Source organism: Canis aureus, chromosome 25 (genome assembly GCF_053574225.1).
Source record: "Canis aureus isolate CA01 chromosome 25, VMU_Caureus_v.1.0, whole genome shotgun sequence".
Lineage (NCBI taxonomy): Eukaryota > Metazoa > Chordata > Mammalia > Carnivora > Canidae > Canis > Canis aureus.
In genome coordinates, this window is record NC_135635.1 from 4,977,507 (window position 1) to 5,000,551 (window position 23,045).

Genomic DNA, 23,045 nt, shown 5'->3' on the forward strand with positions numbered 1-23,045 from the left:
AATCCGCTGAGCCACCCAGGGAGCCCCCTATCCTAGTTGCTTCCGCACCGTGCCCTGTCTTTTCCGTACTTGTGTGCCCCACGAGCTCCGGGCGGCCGGAGAGGGCCGGGTCCACCTCCCGCGCGTCCACGCCGCGGCGATTCGATTCGCATGGGGGCCGCCAGGGCGCGCTAGGCGCCAGGCGCGAGGCCGCCGGGGGGGCGGGAGGCGCTGTGATTGGCAGGCGCGGCCGTCAATCCGGCGCGGGGGCGGGGCGGCCTGTGGGCGGGAGGCGGGCCCTGCATGAATGGGGCGCGCGGCGCGGGCTGCAGTCGGCGCTCGCGGGGGGCGGGGGGAGCCGGAGCCGCGGCCGGGAGTGGGTGGGAGGAAGCGAAGTGGGGGGGAGGGACGGGAAAGAGCGCGAGGGGGCGGGGAGGGGCGACGCGGGAGCCGCGGCCGCCGGCTCTGTCGCTGGGCTGCCGCTGTCCGCTGCGCTGCCTCCGCCCTCGCCGCGCGCCGCCGCCCGCGGGACCCCGAGGAGCCCGGCGCCCCGCACGGGGCCGAGGAGCGGGGGCCCGGGAGCCGCCGCCGAGGGAGGAGCCGGGTCGGAGCGGCCGAGCCCGAGGCCCCCGGGCGTGGAGGTGGGGGGCTGAGGCCCCCGAGGGGGCCCCGCCGAGATGGGCAACCTGGAGAGCGCCGAGGGGGGCCCGGGCGAGCCTCCTTCCGTGTCGCTGCTGCCGCCGCCCGGCAAGATGCCGATGCCCGAGCCCTGTGAACTGGAGGAGAGGTTCGCCCTGGTGCTGGTGAGAGCTGAGCCCGGCCCCTTCCCCCTCCTGCCGTCCCCGGGGCCCGGGTGCCCCCGTCCGGCCCAGCCCTTCGGGGCCGGGGGCGCTGCCGATGCGCGCGCCGTGCCCCCTTGCAACCTCGGAGCAGCCGCTGGCCTCCCGACCTCGGAGGAGGGGTCCCCGGCCCGGGACCTCCCCGGGATCCGCACGTCTTCCCTCTCCCTCCCTCTTCTGCAGCCCTCACACCTCTCCCCACCGCCCCGACAGCCTTCCCGGGTCCGGGTCCCTAGAACCCCCATTTCTGAGCCTCCTGCTGGTGCGGGGTGGGGGGTGGGGGTGGAATCCAGAAACTTGGGGCCGGCCCGCCCCTCAGCCCAAGTCAGGGTCCTGTGGCTGGGGAGACCGCCTCTCGTGTTAACATGGAGGCTTCCCGGGGAGTGGGTCCCACTTCCAGCCCAGACCAGATGTTTGGGGAGGTGGGGAATGGAGGAGAGGGGGCTGGGAGCTGTCGAAGGGGGTGGGATAGAGGGTGATGCCATTCTACTTATTTTCAGAATGGCCTGCAGGCATCCTGCAGAGTTCTTAGTGGATTTGCCCAAAAGGCTGAACATGTGGATAAACCATTTCACCAGTGTATTTTTCCAATTGAAACAATACACAAACCATCCCGCGTCCTTTTTTTTTTTTTTCCCCCTCCCTCTTTATGTTAAGCCCTAGTGGCTGGTTTGTGTTCTTTGCCTGTGCTTCTTTTTAGTCTTTCTGTGGGTTTCCCAAAGACCTGTATAGACGAATTTTAAGCCGACTTTGGGATTCTTCTTTGATGTGGGAATTGGACGTTGGTGTCATTGGCTCTGTGGATAGGGAGGATTTGAGCTGGTATCCCTGGGATGAAGCCAGAAAATGTGTTGGAGGTAAAAAAACAAAAACAAAAACACACACACACAAAACAAAACGAGGTTTTGGAGAAAGAAAGTGAACTAGGTGATGGGACATTTGCTAGCAGAGGTAAACCTTTAAGAAACTTGGGGAAATAGTTCCTAGTTCCTCCGAGAACTCTCTAAAGGAGCAGTGTTAATGCTGCTGTTATTGTTGGTACGGCCCAGAGGGCCGATTTTGCCTTTGCCCATGCGGAGGGAATAGTTGTGGACTTAGCAGCCTTATTGGATTTCATCTGCCTTGGAATAGGGAGATTAGATCTATTGGCAACAGTGGGACTGTCTAGAGATCCCGGCCTCTCCGATGGTGGAGAGCCTGACATTAGCCCACTGGCACCATAAGCCAGCTCAGAGGTATTCCAGGGGGAAGCCGTGGTCCGGGAACCTCTCTGCCCACCAACTCTGCAGAGGGCCAAAGGGATCTGGGCCACACATCCTGTGGCCCTCTGCATTTCCCCCAGCCTCCTCAAGGGGATGGGTGAGTCAGTGATTACTAATGTACTGTGGCCAACTCAGAGGCTGAGAAGGAGAGATTGGGATTTGGTGCCCTTGAGAACAAGAGCTCAACTGTTGGGGAAAAGAGTGGGAGGGAATATGCACTCCAGTGGGGGGTGTGAAATCCCCCCTCCTCCCCACCACCACCATGAGTTGGCGCGAGGTAGTTACAGAAATTGGAGAGAAAGCGATGGTTTCAGGTGGACTGGGTCAGGGGCTGCCTTAGGTAAGGGCTGCCAGGCTGTTGGTTGTGTGAGCTCAGAACCAGAGTTGATCATGTCCTCATTGGAGCTTGGTTGACAAGTTTGTTTAGTTAGTTGGCAAATTGATGGCTTAATAGCCACAACATGCACATGGTGTCCTGATTACTAAGAGAGCACAGGTCAAGCCAGAGGGACCACCCACTTGCAAGTTATATTTTCTGAATAAAGTTTTGATTTGGTTCCTCTTGGCTTTTGTTTTGGTCTTGTTTCTGTGTGTCTGAGCTGCTGCTGATCGGGGGTTGGAACAGGGCAGGCCAGGGCTAGTTAGCTGTCTTATGGGCGGAGGGGATTTTACCTCACTTTTCCAACACAGAGAAATCATACTTTCTTAGGGATCTGAGTTCTTCTCTGGGGGCTCTTTCCTCTGCTTCTGTAACATGCCTTTTTCACTATCCTTCTTTTACTGTCCTACTATTTGGAAATAGCACTGGCCATTGGATGTTTGACCCTGGAGTAAGCTCAGGTGTATTTCCTGTATTCAGGAGAAGTGTAGTGTGGTAGAAAAAGCCAAGGCTGTTTTAGTAACTGTCTTAACCTCTCTAAGCCTCATCTATGAATTTTATAGATTTCTTTATCTAGAAGATAGGGTAATAATTTCTGTCCTGATAGGTTTATGAGAATTAGATGAGCCATGTATATAAGGCCCTTGGTACCCAGGAGGTACTCAGTATAGATTAGCTTTTTTTCTTGATTGTGTGAGTCAGACAAGCTGCTCCTTTCTTACTCTTTTCTTTCCCATATTGTCAGCATCATTATGATTGATTTGGTTTATGAAAAAGTTATTTGGGTATTTGTTGAGGTGACATACTGGTGTCTTGGTTAAGCATATGGATTTTCAAGGTAAAGTGACCTCAAATACTGGCCTCTCCACAGTCTCTAGTTAGAAAAGTGTTTGGCCTTAAGCAAGTTGCTTAATCTCTTCGAGTCCCAGTTTCTTCTTATAAATGAGGATAATAATAGTATTTGCCACATGAAGTTGCTGTGTGGATATAATGAAACTGGAAGTCAGGTACTTAGATAGCAGAGTCTGGCAACTACTATATGCTCAGTAAATGGTAGCTTTTAAATTTGTAGCTCTCAGCAGTGACTCAGATCTGAGATCACTTGTATTCCCCAAAAGGATTTTAAGTTTAGAAATATGATGAGACCAATTACCCTATTCTGTATAGCTAGTCTCAGGATTTGCCTTCTGCTGTCAGATGGAGGGACTCCCCCAGTTCCAGTGTATCTTTGGAACAACCCCACCCCCCCAAAAGCACACTGGCTGGGGAAGTTATATCATTGTGAGTCAAGACCACAGGTTCCCAGTTTTCTGGAACAGACACATGATCTGACACATAGCCTGTCAGCCGAGGTTGTAGAGCTGAAGGTCTAAGGCCATGAGATGATTTGTTCAGGACATTGATCCCAAGAGTTCTAATCTGGCCCAGTGCCCTAATCTAAGACTTCCCTACTGTTGTGCTCGGATACTGATCCCCTCATACCTGGGGGCAGCTGAGGTCCCTGATTGGTCACCTCTGACTGGGATCAGTTCCATCATTTATTCGGTGTGCTATACAAATAGTATCATTTTCTAGCTGTGCCCTGATATGAAAAAGATTGTGAAGCTGTGTTATGCTTCTTTACCCCTTCTCTGGGATCCTTCTTTACCTCCCTGTCTGAGCAGCAACTCCTATGCTGTTGAGTACTGAGAAGTTTAGGGATGGTGCAATTATTGGAGCTTCTCTATTAATACCAGAATGAGAACCCATCTCTGTTCTGATAAAGCCCCAGTCTGTGTTTTGGTCCCAACTAGATTACTACCCAACCTCAGTTTCTCAGAAGCCAGTACTGGCCTTTGCTAAGAGAGGAGAGGCAGGGATCTCTAACTGCTTTGAAAGGATAGCTGTCTGCCCTTGCTGTGTTTGCACCCTCACTTTTCTCTTTGCTGACTTATTATGGACTTGAAATGGAGTCTAAACGTTCTGACGCCAGAAAAAGCCCTGGATATCCCTCAGGAGAAGGCTGTCAGGGCAAAAGGGTGGGGTTGTATGTCAGAGCCTGTCCCTGCCATGGGTCCTCCTCTCCTCCTCTCACATTTCCCTGGTGATGACTGATGGCTTGGGGTTTTGCTCTAAGTGTAGCGTTGACATGGGAGCTAAGCTGGTCTGGGTGCTAGCTGTCTAAGAGGCTTTGAGGGCCTCTTGTGACACAGAAAGGGGATGGGAAAAACTTGGATTAAATATCAAGTTCCAAATGGCCATGATGGAAATTTTTTCCCAGCCCTGGGGATTGTGGTGAATTAGTTCAGGCTGGAATAGGACATGGGGGAGGGAGAGGACCCTTGACAGCAGCTGGTCAGGGGAACCCCTTTGCTCAGAGACCCCATGGAGAAGACCTTAGGCCACAAGAGAGGAGCCTTATTCTCTTGACCTTTCCATGCGACCCTGCCTTAGACTGGGGGAGGTGTGTGGGGAGTTCAGGGGATAGGGCTGATGGAGTGGGCTTCTTGTCATTTGGGAATGTTTTCATTGCTTAAAAGGACTTTTAGCTTTTTTCTTTTTCCTCTTAAAGTAATACTCATTCCCTAAGAAAAGTCTGAACAATTTAGAAAGAGGAAAAGACTTAAGATTTATATTGAAGAAAAGCATCCATATTTTCTCTAGTTCCTTTACCAAATGGAGCCAATGTGTTTTTAAAACTGTTCATATTTTTTTCTCTGCATAAGGTTTTGTATAATGTTGTAATATTGGAATATACTTTTTAATCCAGTTTGGGGTTTGTTTGTGTTTTTTCTTTCTTTCTTTCTTTTTTTTTTTTTTGGCTTTGTTATTTCACTAGTTTTCCCAAGCCTGTCATTGTAAACATTTTTAAATGCTTGTACAGTGGTTCCTCAAGTGAATGTACCATTGTGTGCTTAACTGTTCTATTGTTGGATATTTAGGTTGTTTGCTTCTGTTTGCCATCATAAACAATGCTATGATGAACATCTTGATGTATAAAACTTTTTCAATATTTAGAGTTTTCCTTAGGATAGAAACCCAAAATTGAACCTGCTAGGTTGTAGGATATAAAGTTTTTAAGGTCCTCGATACATATTTCCAAATAGTTTTTAAAAAAGAAGTAGTGCATGCGCGTATCTTCAAAGGAAGGGGGGAGGATTGAGAATAGCTTCTTTTCTCCTGATTATGACAATAATAATGACATGTTTATTAAGCAAATTTAGAAATTAAAAATGCAACAAGTATAAACTATATAGAAAAATATAAAGAAGAGAATTAAAATCACCTGTAATCTCACTGTCTACTATTAACTTTTTGATGTACTTATACCTATTTTAACCGTTAGGATCATACTGTGCAAATTGTATTGTAAGCTGATTTTTATTTTACTATCTTTTTTTTTTTAATGAACTAGATTTTATTTATTTATTTATTTATTTATTTATTTATTTATTCATTCATGATAGAGAGAGAGAGAGAGGCAGGAGACACAGGCAGAGGGAGAAGCAGGCTCCATGCAGGGAGCCCAATGTGGGACTTGATCCCAGGACTCCAGGATTATGCCCTGGGCCAAAGGCAGGTGCTAAACCGCTGAGCCACCCAGGGATCCCCTTTATTTTACTATCTTAAGCATTTTCTCCTTTGTTTAAACATTCCTCAGTATCACGATTTCATAGCTAGGTAGTATTTCATAGTATAGTACTTTATTAATGCCTTATCTTTTTTCTCTTTTTTGCCACTATAAATAACAACTGTGAAGAATATCCTGTGCATAACTATTTGTATGCACCTCTGATTATTTATGTAGGATAAATTGCTAGAAGTATAATTATTGGGTCAAAGGGGATATTTTTTTTGGGGGGGGGATATGCTTTTTTAAAGTCTTTTGAGAAATATGTTTCTAAAAAAGTTATACTAGTTGGCTTTTTCACTGACAGTATGTATCTCTCCCATTCTTTGTAAGCTAAACATTACTGGATGGTTTAACATTTTTAAAAAACCTTTGCCAATTTCATTAATGAGAAATAGTGTTTTACTTTGTATTTCTTTCAACATTTCATCATAAATGTTTTGGCCATCTTTTGTGATCTTTGCTCTCTGTTGGGTATTTATTACAGATACATATTTCTAAGTGATAAATGTGTACATTTCCATTTTTATTATAAAAATTTTCACATATGGAAGAGCATATTATGAGATTAAAATAATGTTTAAAATGGATACACTGGTGTATCTACTGTGGAGTTCTTGGAATTGCTTCCTGTCCCTTAATTTCTTCTCCCTGCTATTTTATCTGGGATGAAGAAACCCTTTAGCTCAGGACTTGTTGGGTCTGGGACAAGTCTGCAGCTGGGACGGTCCAGGTGGCAGCCACACCAGTGTTTCAGAGCTCTGTCTGTGGGGAAACAACCACGACAGCTGCTGAGAACAGGAACTAGTCGTGGTGGAAATAGCTAATCTTCAGTGAAGTGAAAAAAGAAGCCAAGGTGGAGAGGAAATGAGACCACAGATCCTCCCGTGCCCCTGAGGTTGCCTGGGAAGGCTGGTTGGAGCCAGGGCCTGGTTCTGTGGTCAAGACCAGAGTTCCGCCCCAGAACTGACTACCGTGGGCTCAGGGGACGGCAGCGCTGGCTGCCTGAAGTCAGAGTGTTAACTGGTCGACCAGGCTGGTCGCCTCAATCCTGGGGAAACATTTCTTCCAAGTCTGAGCTGAGCTGAAGCAGTGCCAGGGAAAGGCCGGGGGTTCATTCCAGTTCGGAAATGCACTTCAGAGAAGAGGAAGGACCTTTTACTTTGAAGATAAGAGAGGGTGCTGTCTCCACACAGCACCCCCACCTCCTGCTCCTCGCTGGGTGCTTCAGGACTCCCTCTTTGATCAGCACCAGTTGGGGACTGAAGGGTTTTAAGATCGTCATCCATAAAGAAAAGTATATTCTGGAACAGAGATGAACTAAGCAGCTAGAATTCCTGAGTTCCCAGTTCCAGTCTCTCTTTTGCCTCCCTCAGCAAAGCCGCATCTTTGCATGTTGTTTTCCTTCCACATGGGAAAATGAATCACCCAAGGAAGACGTCGAACTGTCAAGCTGCCTCCCTGTCCTTGAGATACCCTGCTGGCCTTTGCCTCCCAGCCTGCTCTCTGCTTCTCTTTTCATCTTTCAGAGCCCCCTCTGTCCAGATTCTCTCGCCTTTTCTGTCCTTCATCCCCTCACAGCAAAGTCATGGGCTGGGAGTTTGTGTGTTTTGGTAAGAGAGGACCTGGAGAGGGTGTTTTGGAAGCAGTAAACCCCCCCGCCCCGCTTTATGAATTTGCACATTCTTCTTAGTTTATAAAGTACTTTGAGGTCCTTGAATGGTGTTGTAAATAATATTCAGAACCATGGGGCTAGCAGAATTATTTACATGATGAATTTTGCCAGGAGAGGAAGGGTTTAGGCTGTTTACAATGTGGTGGTTCAGTTCTTGTCCTCATCTCTTCCTCCTATCCCCTCCCCATCTCTTTTACCACCTTCCCACCCTAAGCCAGTGTTATTGCCAGGGGGGCTGGAGTTGGGGCTGGTCATCTTGCCTCTGGGTCCCTAAACACATTAACAGAGCTGGTATGTATTCTCTTCCTTCCCTACTTGCTCATCTACTCAGGTCTAGACTATGTCATACCCCTTCTGCAGTTGCCCAGTGCCTCTTTAAGAAGAGCTGGGGATGAGCCTGGTTTTCCCTACTTTAGGAGATGGTTATTTTAAGAACTACCTACCTACAGGGACACCTGGGTGGCTCAGTCGATTAAACATATGACTCTTGATTTTGGTTCAGGTCATGATCTCAGGGTCTTGGGCTGGAGCCCCATGTTGGGCTCTGCACTCAGTACAGTCTGCTTGAGTTTTTCTCTCCCTCTCCCTCTGCTCCTCCTCACACTCATGCACCCACATTCTCTATCTCTTAAATAAATAAACTTTTTAAAAATAAAAAGTTTATTTATTTGTGAGAGAGAACAGAGAGAGAGAAAGCATAAGCAGTAGGGATGGGCAGAGGGAGAAGGAGAAGCAGACTCCTCACCTAGCAGGGAGTCTGATGTAAGCTCGATCCCAGGACCCCAGGATCATGACCTGAGCTGAAGCCAGATGCTTAACCAACTGAGCCACCCAGGCACCCCTAAAATAAAATCTTTAAAAAATGTTTCTTTCTGAGCAAATTTCATTCTTTATGAAATGGGTGATGATGATACCTATCTTACAGGATTTTGAGGCTGTTTAAAGTAGAAAACATAGTAAAAATACTTTGTAACCTACAAAGGTTCTACAAATAAATGTTTGTGGCATATACATTACCCACTACACCAATCTCTGTTCCCATAAATAAAAGTGGTTGTCGTGTGGGGGTGGTATGATCCCAGGAGGGAGTTGTTGGAAATAAGTGAGGATGTTTTGGTTATCATACTGACTGGGTGGTGCTACTAGCACTTAGTGCTGCAGGGCCAGGGATATTAACTATCCTACAGCGTTTGGGCAGTCCCACACAGTAAAGAATGCTCCTGTCCACATGCTGACACCACCCCTGCTGAGAATCATCTTCTACTAATCTATACCTCCCTTGTCCCGTGTCCCAGTTGGGGATTAAGCTTCGGGGAGCAGTAAAAGTGAAAGCAGAACCATAGTTTTTTGGTACTTTCTTGATTTTCCCCACTTCCTGTTATGCCCTCAGGCAAGAAATGGATCTCTTTTATGACTTCTGTTTAAGGCCCGATTCCCTGATCCCCTCTGTACTTTGGGCCCTACCATAAATTTATCAAGGAGCAGTTTGGGGTATGCATACTCCACTGCTGATCTTTACCTACCCCTGGTTAGCTCCTCAAGCCAAGGTAAAAATTCTTTGAGGTTGGGAATATGTTTGAGAGATCTTTGAACAATGCTTCTGAATCTTGTGGGTAACCGACCCTTTTGAAAATCTGATTAGACCTGTGACCCCTAATTCTCCCCACCCTAACGCATATGTGTACACACACACACACAGTATCTGGGGGTTTAAAGCTTATTCTTGGATCTGCTAAAGAATTTCTGGCTTTGAGCCTAGAGGAATGGGAAGGTAGAGCTGAGGGAGAAGGTGGAGCCACAGAAGTCCCTTGATACAAGTACTCTTGATATTTTGTAAGGAGAAGAAGCCCTGGCTATCAGTTCAGATAAAATGATGTCTCTTGGTGGTGGTTCCAAACAAGAGAGCTTGTTAAAACTTGGCTGACTCTCATTTAGGGGAGATATTCTTGCCCCTGGACATTTTGATTTATTTTTGATTAAGGACATTTTGTGATAGGGTCTGTCCTTACACTCTCAGCCTCCAGGAACATCTAGTTTAGAGATGACAGGATGTACTTTGACGAGCCAGGGGAACCAGTGGCATCCTTGCAGTGAGATCCAAGGTTTAGGTCATATCCTGTATTTGGCGGTCCTACCTGCCTAATGTAGCAACTGCCTCCTGCAGGCCCAAGTTCTGGGAATATTCAGGCAGTCAGCTTCCCAGGGTGTGCCTGAGAGGGAACTGGGAATAGCCAGTCTCTAGGAGTTACTTTTATGCTTAAATCCTCTTGCTTTCTACCTTACAGGGGTAAAAAGAAACTAATAATAATTTTAAGATTTTTTTTGACAGCTCAGAACATTTCATACTAAAATTTTTGAAGGAAAGAGGTTTTAGGGGCCTTATTATGAAAAAACTTTTTTTCTGGGTAGAGTCTCCTATCTCATCCTTATAGGAATGGCTCAGTTTCTGGTCTCCAGCAAATGCCTCAATTTAACTTGTATAGGTTAAGGAAAGACAACGTTTGTTGGGTATATGCCGCATGTTGCTACATGTGTTACATCCGTTAACTTGTCAACAACTCTGTGAGGCATTTGTGTCACTTCTCTTTTACAGGTGATAAGACAGGGCTCAGAGTGGTTAACTAACCTGCAGAAAGTCTCCACTTAAATGTCACTTACTTAGAGGAGACTTAAGCAAAAATTTTCAGTTTTTTTTTTTGTTCATGTTAGAAGGACTGCTGGAATACAACTTCTAAAAACCGCTTAATCCTTGATCGTATGTATAGATTTTTAAATGCACAGAAAAATTTCTGGAAGTATACAGTGGTTACCTCTGGGATGGAGGGAGGGAAGGGACCATATTGGGAGGAACAGGAAAGTCAAATTGAATTTAATTTAGCTTTATAAAATGTTTGCATTTTTTATAAGGAGAATGTGTACTTGTGTGTTAATTATGTAATTAAAAGTTAAGGAAAAAGGTTCTTAATCTTACTAGAAGTCAAGGAAATGAATATTTAAAATATATGCTTTTGGGGAGTCTGGGTGGCTCGGTTAGGCATCTCCCTGCGGCTCAGGTCATGATTCCAGGGTCGTGGGATCCAGCCCTTCATCGTCTCTCTGCTCAGCAGGGAGTCTGCTTCTCCCTCTCCTTCTGCCTGCTGCTCTGCCTACTTGTGCTTGCAGTCTCTCTTTGTCAAATAAATAAATAAAATCTTTTTTAAAAATACACTTTTTCTACTAATCATTAGGTGAAATTTGAGAGATTGATAATGTCTATGGGTGTCTTAATGGTACATTAATACACAATTAATGGTGGGGTAATTTGGTACAGGCATATTTGAAGGCATTTTAGAGTGTCTATCCATTTCAAATGGGCACACCCTCTGACCAGGCCATCTTCTAGGAAACTGTCCTACAGAACTGTTTACACATGTGCAGGAAGGTGCATATAAAGGATCCTCAGAAAATAAATAAATAAATAAATAAATAAAAAGGATCCTCAGGGCTGCACTGTTTAATTGTAAAAAACTAGGGACAACCTGATGGTCTGTTTTGTGTCCAAATCTATTTCCCTTCCATTCACCTAGTTACTCAAGGCCAACGTTGGGAGTTATCCTTAATTTTTTCTTCTGTCTCTCCCATACCTGATTCCATCTCCAAAAATATATCTCAGATCTATCCATTTTCTCTCTACTACCATGGTTTCAGTCCAAGCAATATCAGCTCTTGCTTCTATTATAGCCAACCAACTGGCCTCCTCTACTGCCCCTTTCTCCATCCCCCTGTTCATTTTCCACAAAGCAGCCAAATTTATTTTTTATTTTTTTAAGATTTATTTATTTGTTTATGACAGAGAGAGAGAGAGAGAGAGGCAGAGACACAGGAGGAGGGAGAAGCAGGCTTCATGCTGGGAGCCCGACGTGGGACTTGATCCTGGGACTCCAGAATCGCGCCCTGGGCCAAAGGCAGGTGCCAAACCGCTGAGCCACCCAGGGATTCCCTAAAGCAGCCAAATTTAAAATATAAATTACATAGCATCTTTCCCCTGCCTAAAACCTTTAATGGCTTCCTTTTGTACATAGGAAAAAAGGAAACTCTTGGCCTTGGCCCTTAAGATTGTGCATTATTTGGTCCTGCTGACCTCTTCAACCTCACTCACCCTCCTGTTCACCACACTCCATGTTAGCCTTCTTTCATTTCAGTACAAGCTCCTCTCTGTCTCAGGGCTTTTGCACAAGTTGGTTCCTCTTCTGGAATGCCTTTTCCCTGAATCTTCAAGCGGTTTGATCCAGCTTCTACTTCAGGTCTCAGTTTAAAAAAATGTGGAACACCTGGGTAGCTCAGTGGTTGAGCATCGCCTTCGGCTCAGGGCATGATCCTGGGATCCAGGATCAAGTCCCGCATCAGCCTCCCTGCATGGATCCTGCTCCCTCTGCCTGTGTCTCTGCCTCTGTCTCTCTTTGTGTCTCTCATGAATAAATAAATAAAATCTTAAAAAAAAAATGCCACCTTTCAGAGAGGCCTCCCTCACTTTTAATTTTCTATCTTAACATGCTACTTATTTCTTTTGTATTATTTTCATTTTCAAATTATTTGTTGATTACTTATTTATTATCTGTCCACTGAGACTGTTGGCTCCAGGAGGGTGGAGACTTTATGTATGCTTATCACTGTACAGCCAAATAACTGGCACTGGGTAGGCACTCAATAAATGGCAGTGGCTGATGGGAATCTCCAAGATGTGTATGTGTGTAAATAAAATAATCTAAAAAGCAGTTAAAAGGAGACTGTGTATAATGCTTTATAAGCCACATATGTTTATATGTAAATATATAGAAAAAAGGTCTGAAAGAATCAACAGCAGACTTAATTGTGTGATGACCCTTGGAAGGCAATGGATAGAGTTGGGGCTGATGAGTGACTCATTTTTTATTTTGTAAGCTTTTGAGGTGATTGAAAAAAATTTTATAGTATGTACTCATGTATTTATTTTTCTTTTTTTTTTTAATTTTTCTTCTGAGGGAAGAGGAGGCAATAAAAAAAAAACAGGGGAGAAGGACTCAACTTTTTTTTTTTTTAAGATTTTATTTATTTATTCATGAGAGACACAGAGAGAGAGGCAGAGACCCAGGCAGAGGGAGAAGGGAGAAGCAGGGTCCTTGCAGGGAGCCTGACTCTATCCTAGGAACCCCGGGATTATGACCTGAGCCAAAGGCAGACACCCAACCACTGAGACACCCAGGCATCCCAGCACTCAACTTTTATTGCAAAGAAGAAAGTTCCTCTTTCTTATTCCCTGCACTGAGCCAAAAGAAGTGAGCAAGAGGGAGAAAGGACACCAGTGGGGTCAGCAACTGGCCACAGCCCATTCCCTGCCCTGTGCTGAGCTGGCACTAGTTTTTAGAGTAGAAAGAATCTTAGGAGATGCTCTTCTGCCCTGAGGTTGTATTTTAAATTCTTTAATGTAGGCATGATCTTGGTCCCCCAGACACAGCCTCGTTGTGTATTTTTAGCCTTTTTTATTTCTAGGCCAGTGAAAGCTGCACCTCCAGCCTTAGCAGAGCTGTAGCAGGTGAAGTCAGCAAAGAGAATAACTGTGAGCTCTGGACTTCACTGCTGCTAAGTTTTTCAAAGTCAAGACCATTTAGTAGCCCTGACCCCCACGGAAGCCACATTCTCTAGATTCTTATCTCCCGGGAATACAGATAGCTAATCATTTTCATAGCTAACATTTCCAGGGCTAATGGTATGCCAGGCACCATGCAAAGCTCTTCACACATGATTCATTTAATCATCACAACTTTATGAAGTAGTTTTATTATCTGCATTTTATAGATGAGGAAACTGAGGTCCAGGAAGGTTAAGTAGCTCACTAGGATCACACAGTAAGTGGTGAAGTTAGGATTTGAATCCAAGCAGTCTGACTCCAAGCCCCTGTTGTGAGCTAGGGTTTCCTTCTCTTCCCGGGGTCAGCCTCCTTTCCCTTGGTTGCTGCTTTGGAGGAGGGTGTGTAGATTATAGCAGAATATATGGGAGGCTCCAGGACAAGGCGTCCTTTGCTAAGAGGTGTGGTAGGAAGATTTGGGCTTTGGATTCAGTCAGACTTATCCCACTAGGACATGGGCTATTCAAGTGTTTTGGTTTTCAGTTTTTGGAGGGTTTTGTTTTATTTTGTTTTGTTTTACTTACTGTGTGCCAGCAATACCACTGGGTATACAGTGGTGAAAAGACAAATATCGTCTCTACCTTGGTGGAGTTTACAGGGAAAGACAGATTTTTTTTTTTAGATTTTATTTATTTGAGAGAGTGAGAGATTTTATTTATAGTGAGAGAGGGTACAAGCCAGGTCAGGAGGAGAGGGAGAAGCAGACTCCCTGATGAGCAGGGAGCCCAAAGTGAGACTCCATCCCAGGATCTGGGAATCATGACCTGAGCCAAAGGCAGAGGCTTAACTGACTGAGGTACCCAGGCACCCCTGGAAAGACAGATATTAAGCAAATAAATAATTAATCGCAAATTATGGTATGCCCTTGGGAGGCAAAGAACAAGTAGTTAGGAGAGAGCAATAACAAAGGCTCCCTCTAAATGAATGCCAGAAACAGCCTTGGAAGTTTATGAGCGGTTTTCTGCTTTCATTTCGTTTTCCTTCCTTTCTTGATTTATTAAGGAAGTGTGTCTTAGGTGCCTGCTGTCAACACAGCACTTTCCTGAGTACTTTGGAGAATACCAAGAAAGAGAAGACAATGCTCACTATCTAAGTTGGAGAGACAAAACATATACCTAGAACTGTACTTTGAACAACTAGAGAATTAGAACAAGCGTGTGTCCTCAGATTGTCTACGAGACTCCTCATGTACCTCTCGTATACCTCAGTTATCTTATCCATAGCATGGGGATGCCCTTTGTCTTGCCCAGTCCCATCTGGGAAGACCAAAGGAGATCATGAGGTCACAGAGTGTCACACAGCTACAAGCACTGAAGTGTTGGTGAGTTAGGGAAGGGTCCCTGTGGCAGAGGATTGCCAATCAGGCGGTGCTCTGAGGAGGACATGGACTTTCATTCAGGTCTTAAAGGGGATAGGTGTAGATAAGGAGCGAGGACATTGTTGCAGGCCAGAGCTTAGGGGAGGAGGTTAAAGGGGAAGAATGAGCCAGGCATGTGAGGGGCAGCCAGAAGCCCTGCTGCTGGGACAGAGGAACCCAGGTACAAACAGAGAGGTGAGCTTGGATCAGGTCAGAGGGACAGTTGGTAGAGAGTTTTGTCTGAAGTGTCCCTGATTGCTAGAGAAGGCTGTGGAGGCCTTCCTGCCTGGGCTTTCAGCGGGGAAAAGAGATCGTTGGCAAGTGGTTCATGGCCATTCATGGGTTTGTTCCCTAAATTGAATGATTGACATATGGGAGAAATACATGGCGACCCAGTCCTTATAGGTTACAAAATCAGAATAATTTGATGTAAGCGATACTGGATAGAGGATGATCCATATGTTGTTACCTCTGAACTGCAAAGTCCAAAAATTTAGAAGACTCCATTTCTAGTCACCAAGTTTGGGGCTAATTCTTTCCTTTGCTAAATCTATTATGCCTTCCTTTAGGATGAAATGTTGTCTTGCACTGTATAATTGTATTATTAACAATGGCTTGTTCGTGGTAGGTACCCAATAAGTGTAGCTCATTGTGTAGTAATAGTGTCCGGTGTTTGTGAGCCACTTTCTACCTGCTTGTGTTTCCTTACACACTATTGGGGTAGAGGGTGGAAGGGTGGCCCTGGAGCCTCTTCCAGCTAGTCATCTAGGCCATACTCCCGGGAGTCACGCTAAGCTATTTTTCCTCCCACCTTCTCTCTGTATGTACTACCACTGCCATAGTTGGTCCTCATTGCTTGCCTGGTGTATTGTAACAGATCCCTCTGTGGTCTCTCCACTCTGGTCGTGCAGACCCACCTGCCCTGATCCATCGTGTAGCCATATGTAAAGACCTCAGGGAAGGGTTTTCTAGGAAGAGAGAACAATCTGTGCAAAGCTGTGGAGTGGGAAGGAGCTTTGCACAGTTGAGAACGCAGGGGAGTGCCAGATTGATTGACAAGGATGCTGGAGAGAGGTGAGCAGGGCCCCCAGATCACGGGAGACCTTGTCAACTTTGGTGAGGAGTTTAGGTACTATTGTAGGTGGAATGACTTGATCTGCTTTATAGTATTAAGAGTTCACTGGCTGCTGTGTGGAGAATTCTGGAATCTGGCTCCCCTCTGGGCAGCATGGTGGTCTGAGTGAGACCAGGCTCCTCATCCTCACTCAACTTTGTCCACAGCAGAGTGATCATACCCTCTGCCTTTTCAAGTTTGACTGGTGCTCAGTCCTCACTCCTCTACCCACCCTCAGGCCAGAAAGGGCAGTGCCTCTGCTAGGCTGGCCCCAGTGTTTGGCGTGCCTACTGGTGGCTTGAGCCTATAATTTGGCGGGTTGGCTGGTTACAAAAATAAAAAGTGCGACCTATAACTAAAGCTGAGTGGATTCAGTAAAGAGGGAGCTTTTAATTTGCAGAGGTCCTGGGCTGTATTTAAGTGGAGGAGAAATGTGTCTCCTCCCTATGTGCTGTTCCATTTTCTCCCTCTAGTACCTGCTCTGGGCAGGGTTGGGACTCATAGGTCTGCAGATGATCTGTGCAGGACTTTATTTTTTTATTTTTATTTTTTAAAGATTTTACTTGTTTACTCATGAGAGAGAGAGAGGCAGAGACACAGGCAGAGGGAGAAGCAGGCTCCATGCAGGGAGCCCGACATGGGACTGGATCCCGGGTCTCCAGGATCACGCCCTGGGCTGAAGGCGGCACTAAACCGCTGAGCAACCCGGGCTGCCCTGTGCAGGACTTTAGGGAGATATTTGGAGGGGATGTTGGGTCCAACAAAAGGTTGTAGGCTTCCTGTGAAGTCAGTATTATTCAGTCTTGTTTCTTAGGGATAGAAGTGGAGTCTTTAGATACTTGTCTTTTCAGGGCTCCTCAAGCTTGATTCTCTAAAGAGTTCCTGAATCCACTCTATATGTTCTTGACTGGCAGAGAAATAAGAAATCTGGGCTGGGAAACTACAAGGAGCTCAGGGATTCCTTTTGCCTGTTCAGCCAGGCCTTTTTCAAGAGCTCTGGGACTCAGTGAATCTGGATTTGGATCCTGGCTCTGCCACTTATTATCTTTATGACCTTGGGCCAGTGCCTTAACTTCTTTGAGCCTTAGTTTCTTTATCTGTATAATCAGGATAATAATACCTAGCTTCTAGAGATTTTGTGAGGATGTAAAGGATCCAGGGCAGTGTTTGGCATACTGGCCACTTAATAAATTTTAAGTAGAAATATTTTAAGACCACTAACCTCTTAATGTTACGGATCTAGTATTAAGGAGCTGAAAAAGAATGTTCAAGAAATTTGATGGGTAGGGTACTGTTGATGGGTAGGGACTGGTTTTATGTACCACAAGTTGTCAAATCACTGAGCTGCATGCCACCCAGTCATCTCCTTGCTTTCCCAGCTGATGATATTGGCTTTGTCTGACCTATCCACAGGCCTAAGGGCCTTTCAGAATGTGTAACCCTTGCCTGCTGTTTAGCACAATTTCATTTCTTGTACAGCCCTGGACGTTAAAAGCCTTTTGGACTGGGACATGTACCAAGGCCAGAATCGCTTGAATAGGCCTGCCCGGGCCAGATCTGTGCTCCTGGGACAGTAGGGAACTCTGGGGTGGTGGGGGCCACTTTTAATGTGCCAGATGCAGACTGGCAATCAGGAGATCACATACTCCCCTCTCCTTGATGCCAGCCTTAGAGGGAGGCCCAGATAATGTTCTAGAATAGATGGATCAGAGCTAACTGGGAAAGAGTGTCTTTATTTGAGCCTTATGTGTCCAGATATGCTTGAGCCTCTTAGTTTGGACAAGCTTCTTGTTTGTGGTTGTGGTTATTTTGTTTTTACTTGCTGCTCAGCGGAATCAGCATCACACAAGCGCTCATTATCCTCAGGTCCTTGGCAGTCAGGGCACTTGGTGAATCCCTTGTGAAGTGCTCACGTCTGCAGATTATTTTCCAATGCATCTGGCATGAGTTCCAGAATGATGGTCCAACAGCAGCTATTACTTGCTCCCTTTGGGTTGGCTAATTACTGCTGGCATCGTGGGTGACTGAGGAATTAAGAATCTGTGCTTTTATGGGGCAACTGGTCCTGGTGAGCTCCCAAAGCAGTTATTTGTCATTTCCCCAGAGTATCCTTGTTTAAAGTTTTGAGCATAACCTCAGGAGGTGAGGGGTAGCCAGCTAGACAGGCTATGGTGGCATTTGGCTACTCAGTTGATACTTTCCAAGAATTGTAAAGAACTCATCCAGTACCTGTTGCTGCAGATGCCCGGGGAAATATCAAGATGGTGTCATAACCGTATAAAAACACTATCAGTTGTTTCCGATTGTCTTGGGGGCAAGAGGGCAGACAGTTTACTCCATCCTTACTCTATGGCAAGGCAGGTGAAAAGATTCACATCAGTACTCTGGAGGGCCTGAGGCTGTGAACTGAGAACGGTTACGGTGTCATCTTTCCTGCCTGGAGAAGGGGGGGAAGGACCCAGTGCCAGCCCTCGGAGACTCACTGACTGCAGCCTAGCCTTCATTCACTCTGTAAGCATTTATTGAGCACTTAGAATAATGTTAAGTGCCAGAAAAGTAGAGATGACTAAGGCAGTGTCTGCCCCCAGGAGTTCAGTCTAGAGAGGGAGACAAGCACACGAAACATGTAATTGCAATATACAGCTTGGGAAGCGCAGTGCTAGAGATCATGCAGGAGCATCTGGGGAGCCCAGCGTAGAGGTGAGGCTCGGGGAATGCTACCCGTACGAGGAAATCTGCGGCTAAAGGGAGAATTAGGAGTGGGAGAGACGTGTAGGTGAGAACGCGGTCCGGGCAGAGGGGACAGCACGAGCAGAGGCAGCCAGGCGACGCAGAGCAGGCATGTCAGGAGTCCTCGTGCAGACGCTCACTCGAGGGTTGTTGGAGTGGGAGGCGTCAGGCAGATTGGTGGGCAGAGAAGCGAGCGTGGTCAGGGAGGCCTTGCTAGTGGGAGCCCGAGCCAGGGCTGGTATGGAGAAGCATGCAACAGAGTCCATAGGTAGTGACAAAAAAATTTTTTTTAAACATTTTTATTTATTTATGACAGTCACAGAGAGAGAGAGAGGCAGGGACATAGGCAGAGGGAGAAGCAGGCTCCATGCACCGAGAGCCCGACGTGGGACTCGATCCCGGGTCTCCAGGACCGCGCCCTGGGCCAAAGGCAGGTGCCAAACCGCTGCACCACCCAGGGATCCCGGTAGTGACAAAAATTAAATGTGAGGGCCTTGACAGCTGGTTAGCCTTGACATTGAGAAGATGAGGGGCAAGAGAGGATTTCAGGATGGCACCCAGATTTCTAGCTTGCTAGATCAGTGAGATGGGGGTGCTACTAGTTAAGAGAACACAGGAGAGAAAATAACGTTGAAGAAAAAGTGGTGAGGCCGGTTGGAGGCATGTGAGGTCTCAGAAACTGGGGACATCCAGGTGGAATGTCTACCAGGCAGCTGGCTATTTAAAGCTGGAACTCCAAGGAGAAGTCTGGGATAGCAATTAATACTTGACAATTTTCAGTGTCTACTGGTCGAATAAAATTGGGGGCCGAAGCATTCTCATATCTTTGTCTCCGTCCCCACAGACAGTATGGCCCTTTGAGTGGCTGGGAGGGCGTGCACTCCCACAAGGCAAGGACAGACTTGCTAGGAAGAGTGGTTAGTCAAGGGGGCCAAGCCTAGAGATTTGTGGTAGAAATCAGACCTCAGGTTTGCAGACTGCAGATTTAACCTGAGGAAGTCAGGAGATAATGGGGAAATGAGGGATTTGAGACAAGGAGGAACACTAAAGGTAGCTTAGCCAAAACTCCGAAAGGTTAGAGGAATTCGAATTGTCCCAGATAACTCGGCAGGGCACCTTAGTGACTCGTTTGCATCTCCCCAGATTCTGGTCCCAGCTTTCTTTTTTTTTTAAGTTTTTATTTTTTTATGTCTTTTAAAGATTTTATTTATTTATTCACGACACACACACACACACACACACACACACACACACACGCAGAGACGTAGGCAGAGGGAGAAGCAGGCTCCCTGGGGGACCTGATCCCAGGATCACGCCCTGAGCTGAAGGCAGATGCTCAACCACTGAGCCACCCAGGCATCCCGTGGTACCAGCTTTCCTGTGAATCTACTGTGTGGCTGTTGGTGTCTCCGTCTTTTTATTATTATTTTTTTAAGATTTATTTATTCATGAAAGACACACAGAGAGAGAGAGAGAGACAGGCAGGGGGAGAAGCAGGCTCCATGCAGGGAGCCCAACGTGGGACTCAGTCCTGGGTCTCAAGGATCATGCCCTGGGCTGAAGGCGGCACTAAAACCACTGAGCCACCGGGCTGCCCCCGTGTCTCAGTCTTATCTTTCCAAGGGGAATATGTGCAATTGCTCTAACCTAGAGAGTTAAGAAACATATAAATATATTTACACTGTTCTACTACAGCATTTACTCTCACTTTTATGTATTTTAAAGGACTATGAAACTGTATTTTGAATGTATCCTTAGAAGTTAACTCGAGTCAGCTGAGTCTCCTGGAGTAGCTCACCCCAGTTACTGTTTATAGAGTCCTTCTCCTGGGCCAGGTACCGTGCAAAATCCTTTTCGTTCATTCGTCCCTTCACTTCTTAAAAGGGGTAGATACCATAATCCACATTTTATAGATGAAGAAACTTAGGTTCAAAGAAATTTAATAACTTTCCCTCTGTCTCATAAAAAGTACCAGGCTTCAAATCTAGGTCACCCCTGATTCCAAAGTCCATGCTGTTATCCATAGCCCTCTGAATGTTTAAAATGCCATTCATATATGAGGGAATTGTCACCGCATGGTGTTCAAGAAGGCAATGCCCTTGTCTCTTTGCCCTGCACGTTCTCCTTTGTACTCTGAGACAGAAACCTTGAACTTTAGGTGTCTGGCACACCTTGTTTAGCTGGTTTTATCCCAGTTGTGCTGGACAGGGAAGTACTGTTTAATGATCAACCAAAGCCAGTCAGACAAATCCAGGTGGACCTTCCAAGTTAGAAATGGAGATTTTTTTGTTTTTTGTTTTTTGGGTTTTTTTTTTTTGGTAAATTGATGGCAGGACATGGTAGAAAAAAAAACCATGTCCTGGCAACAGTTATGTTGGAGGCCACATATCTGGATTTGAATCTGGGTTTTGTCACGCCAGTCTGTGTGATCTCGAGCCAGTTGGTTTCAGAGTCTTAATTCTCTCACCAGTTAAACAAGCATAACATTTACCTGCAGTGGTTATCGAAGGCAGTAAGGCAGATTAGGTGAGAAAAGTGCCTGGCGTGTAAGAGATGCTCAGGAACGTTCGACTCCCCATCTGTAGCCTGCAGTGAATTTGTTACTTAGGGGGTCAGATGTCGCAAGAAGCAGAGAAAATTCAAGGTCTCTTTGGTCATGGGGTAGGAACTGTCAGAAGGCTAACTCCAAAGAGATTTTGTTGTTGTTTTCCTAGCTGGATGATCAAACGAGACCTAAAAGATCTGGGACGTTTACAGATGGAATTGGGGTGTGAGCACCAACGATGGTGTGTCAAGCTCTGGCCTTACTTAAAGTCATGAGAGGGGGATCCCTGGGTGGCGCAGTGGTTTGGCGCCTGCCTTTGGCCCAGGGCGCGATCCTGGAGACCCGGGATCGAGTCCCACATCGGGCTCCCGGTGCATGGAGCCTGCTTCTCCCTCTGCCTGTGTCTCTGCCTGTCTCTCTCTCTCTCTCTCTCTCTCTCTCTCTCTGTGACTATCATAAATAAATAAAAATTAAAAAGAAAAAAATAAAGGCACGAGAGGGACAATGTTGGGAAGAGAGCTCATGGATCAAGAACAGACTTGGGTCATTATTGTTCCTCCCCAAAGAGGACAGGAGCACTGAACCACTGAGGACAGACCTACATGTGAGAGCAATTGAGAAAGAAGAGGAGACAGAAATCTTGTGGTGCCTCTCTCCAGCGCATGTGACTTGTGATGGACGGACGTGCGCCCAATGTTGGGCCTCAGTTTATCCTTCCATTAAAGCAAGAGTCCCACATATAGTCTGGAAGTAGGAAGGGACTCATTAAGTTTTATGGTTTGATAATAAGCTCTTAGTTTTATAATGAGAAAGCCAGAGCTGGGTCCCTTGCCAGTGTACTGGGTGAGATGGAGTGCTGCCCCCAGCTGGCCTCTGCTGCCCACATGGGTGGGCCCAGTGTCTATGGAACTTCTTCTGGGTGCCAGACATTCTTGTCTAGGAAAAGTGTGTTCAAGGCAAAGTCCATCCCCTCACAGAGCTTACAGTGTAGTTTGGGAAGTAACGCAGAATGTGAAGGGTGAATAACAATATGAGAAGTGATTTTTCCATGACATCCTGTAATTAAAGGATCTAGCACAGTGCCTGGCCCAGAGCAGATGTTTATAAACTGCAATTTCCCCATTCTTTGTAAATATATAAGAGTTACCACAAAGCAAAACATGTCTTCCCGTTGGCACAGCGTGTAGTACATAAAGGTTCCCAAAGTTGTTGAAGATGTGATTGAATATGATTGTCAATAGGAGGTGAAGGTCAGTAAACCTCATGCAAGTTCTGAGGAAGGAGAGTGTGAACTCTGGGTAGTTTGGGGAGGTTCCATGAGGGAAGTTGATCTGGAAGGATGTGTAAACTTTGAAAAGGCACAGAGAAGGGCTAATATAATTCATTGCCTCATTGTGTGAGGTTACAAGCTCAGGCTTTGGAAGCAGACCTGGGTTCAAATCCCAGCTCCAGTACAGATTTGCACTGTGAACCTGGGCAAATTCCACAGGCTTTCCAAGCCTTTGCTAACTCAGCTATAAAATGGGAGTAATGATAGTCCCAACTTCATGGCGTTGTTGTGAGAATGAAACGAGGTAATTCATAGAGAGCTCTTATCACAGTTTTGTGAATAAATGGTAACTTTTGCCATTATTACTATTTTCATTTTAATAGTGGTATCATTATTATCCTATTCTTGGCCACCTACTTACCTTAGCCCCTAAGACCCTTTGTCTTCTGTTTGCTGCCTACTCTAATTTCCTCTTATACACTGTCATTTCATTACTGCAAATCGCTTAGGGACTTCTGGACATTTTATGATGTTTTGAGCTTCCATGTCATGGAGCTGCTGTCTCCTTGCCTAGAATATCACCATCTTCCCTTCCTTTATTGCCATTACCTGAATCCCTCCTGCTTGATGTTTAAGACTAA

General features: G+C 46.0%; 1 protein-coding gene across 5 annotated transcripts in view; it reads left to right on the plus strand.

The window, feature by feature from the left end:
- The first annotated feature begins 521 nt into the window (after nt 1–521).
- Nucleotides 522–23,045, plus strand: part of FMNL3 (formin like 3) — a 53,850-nt gene continuing 31,326 nt past the window's right edge. For 3 of the 5 annotated variants that reach the window (XM_077870140.1, XM_077870138.1, XM_077870142.1), the window contains exon 1: nt 522–782. In XM_077870140.1, coding sequence (XP_077726266.1) covers nt 657–782 — 126 coding nt within the window. In that variant the 5' untranslated portion in view covers nt 522–656. The remainder of the gene's footprint in view (nt 783–23,045) is intronic. The other 2 variants (XM_077870137.1, XM_077870141.1) reach the window with 1 other exon arrangement.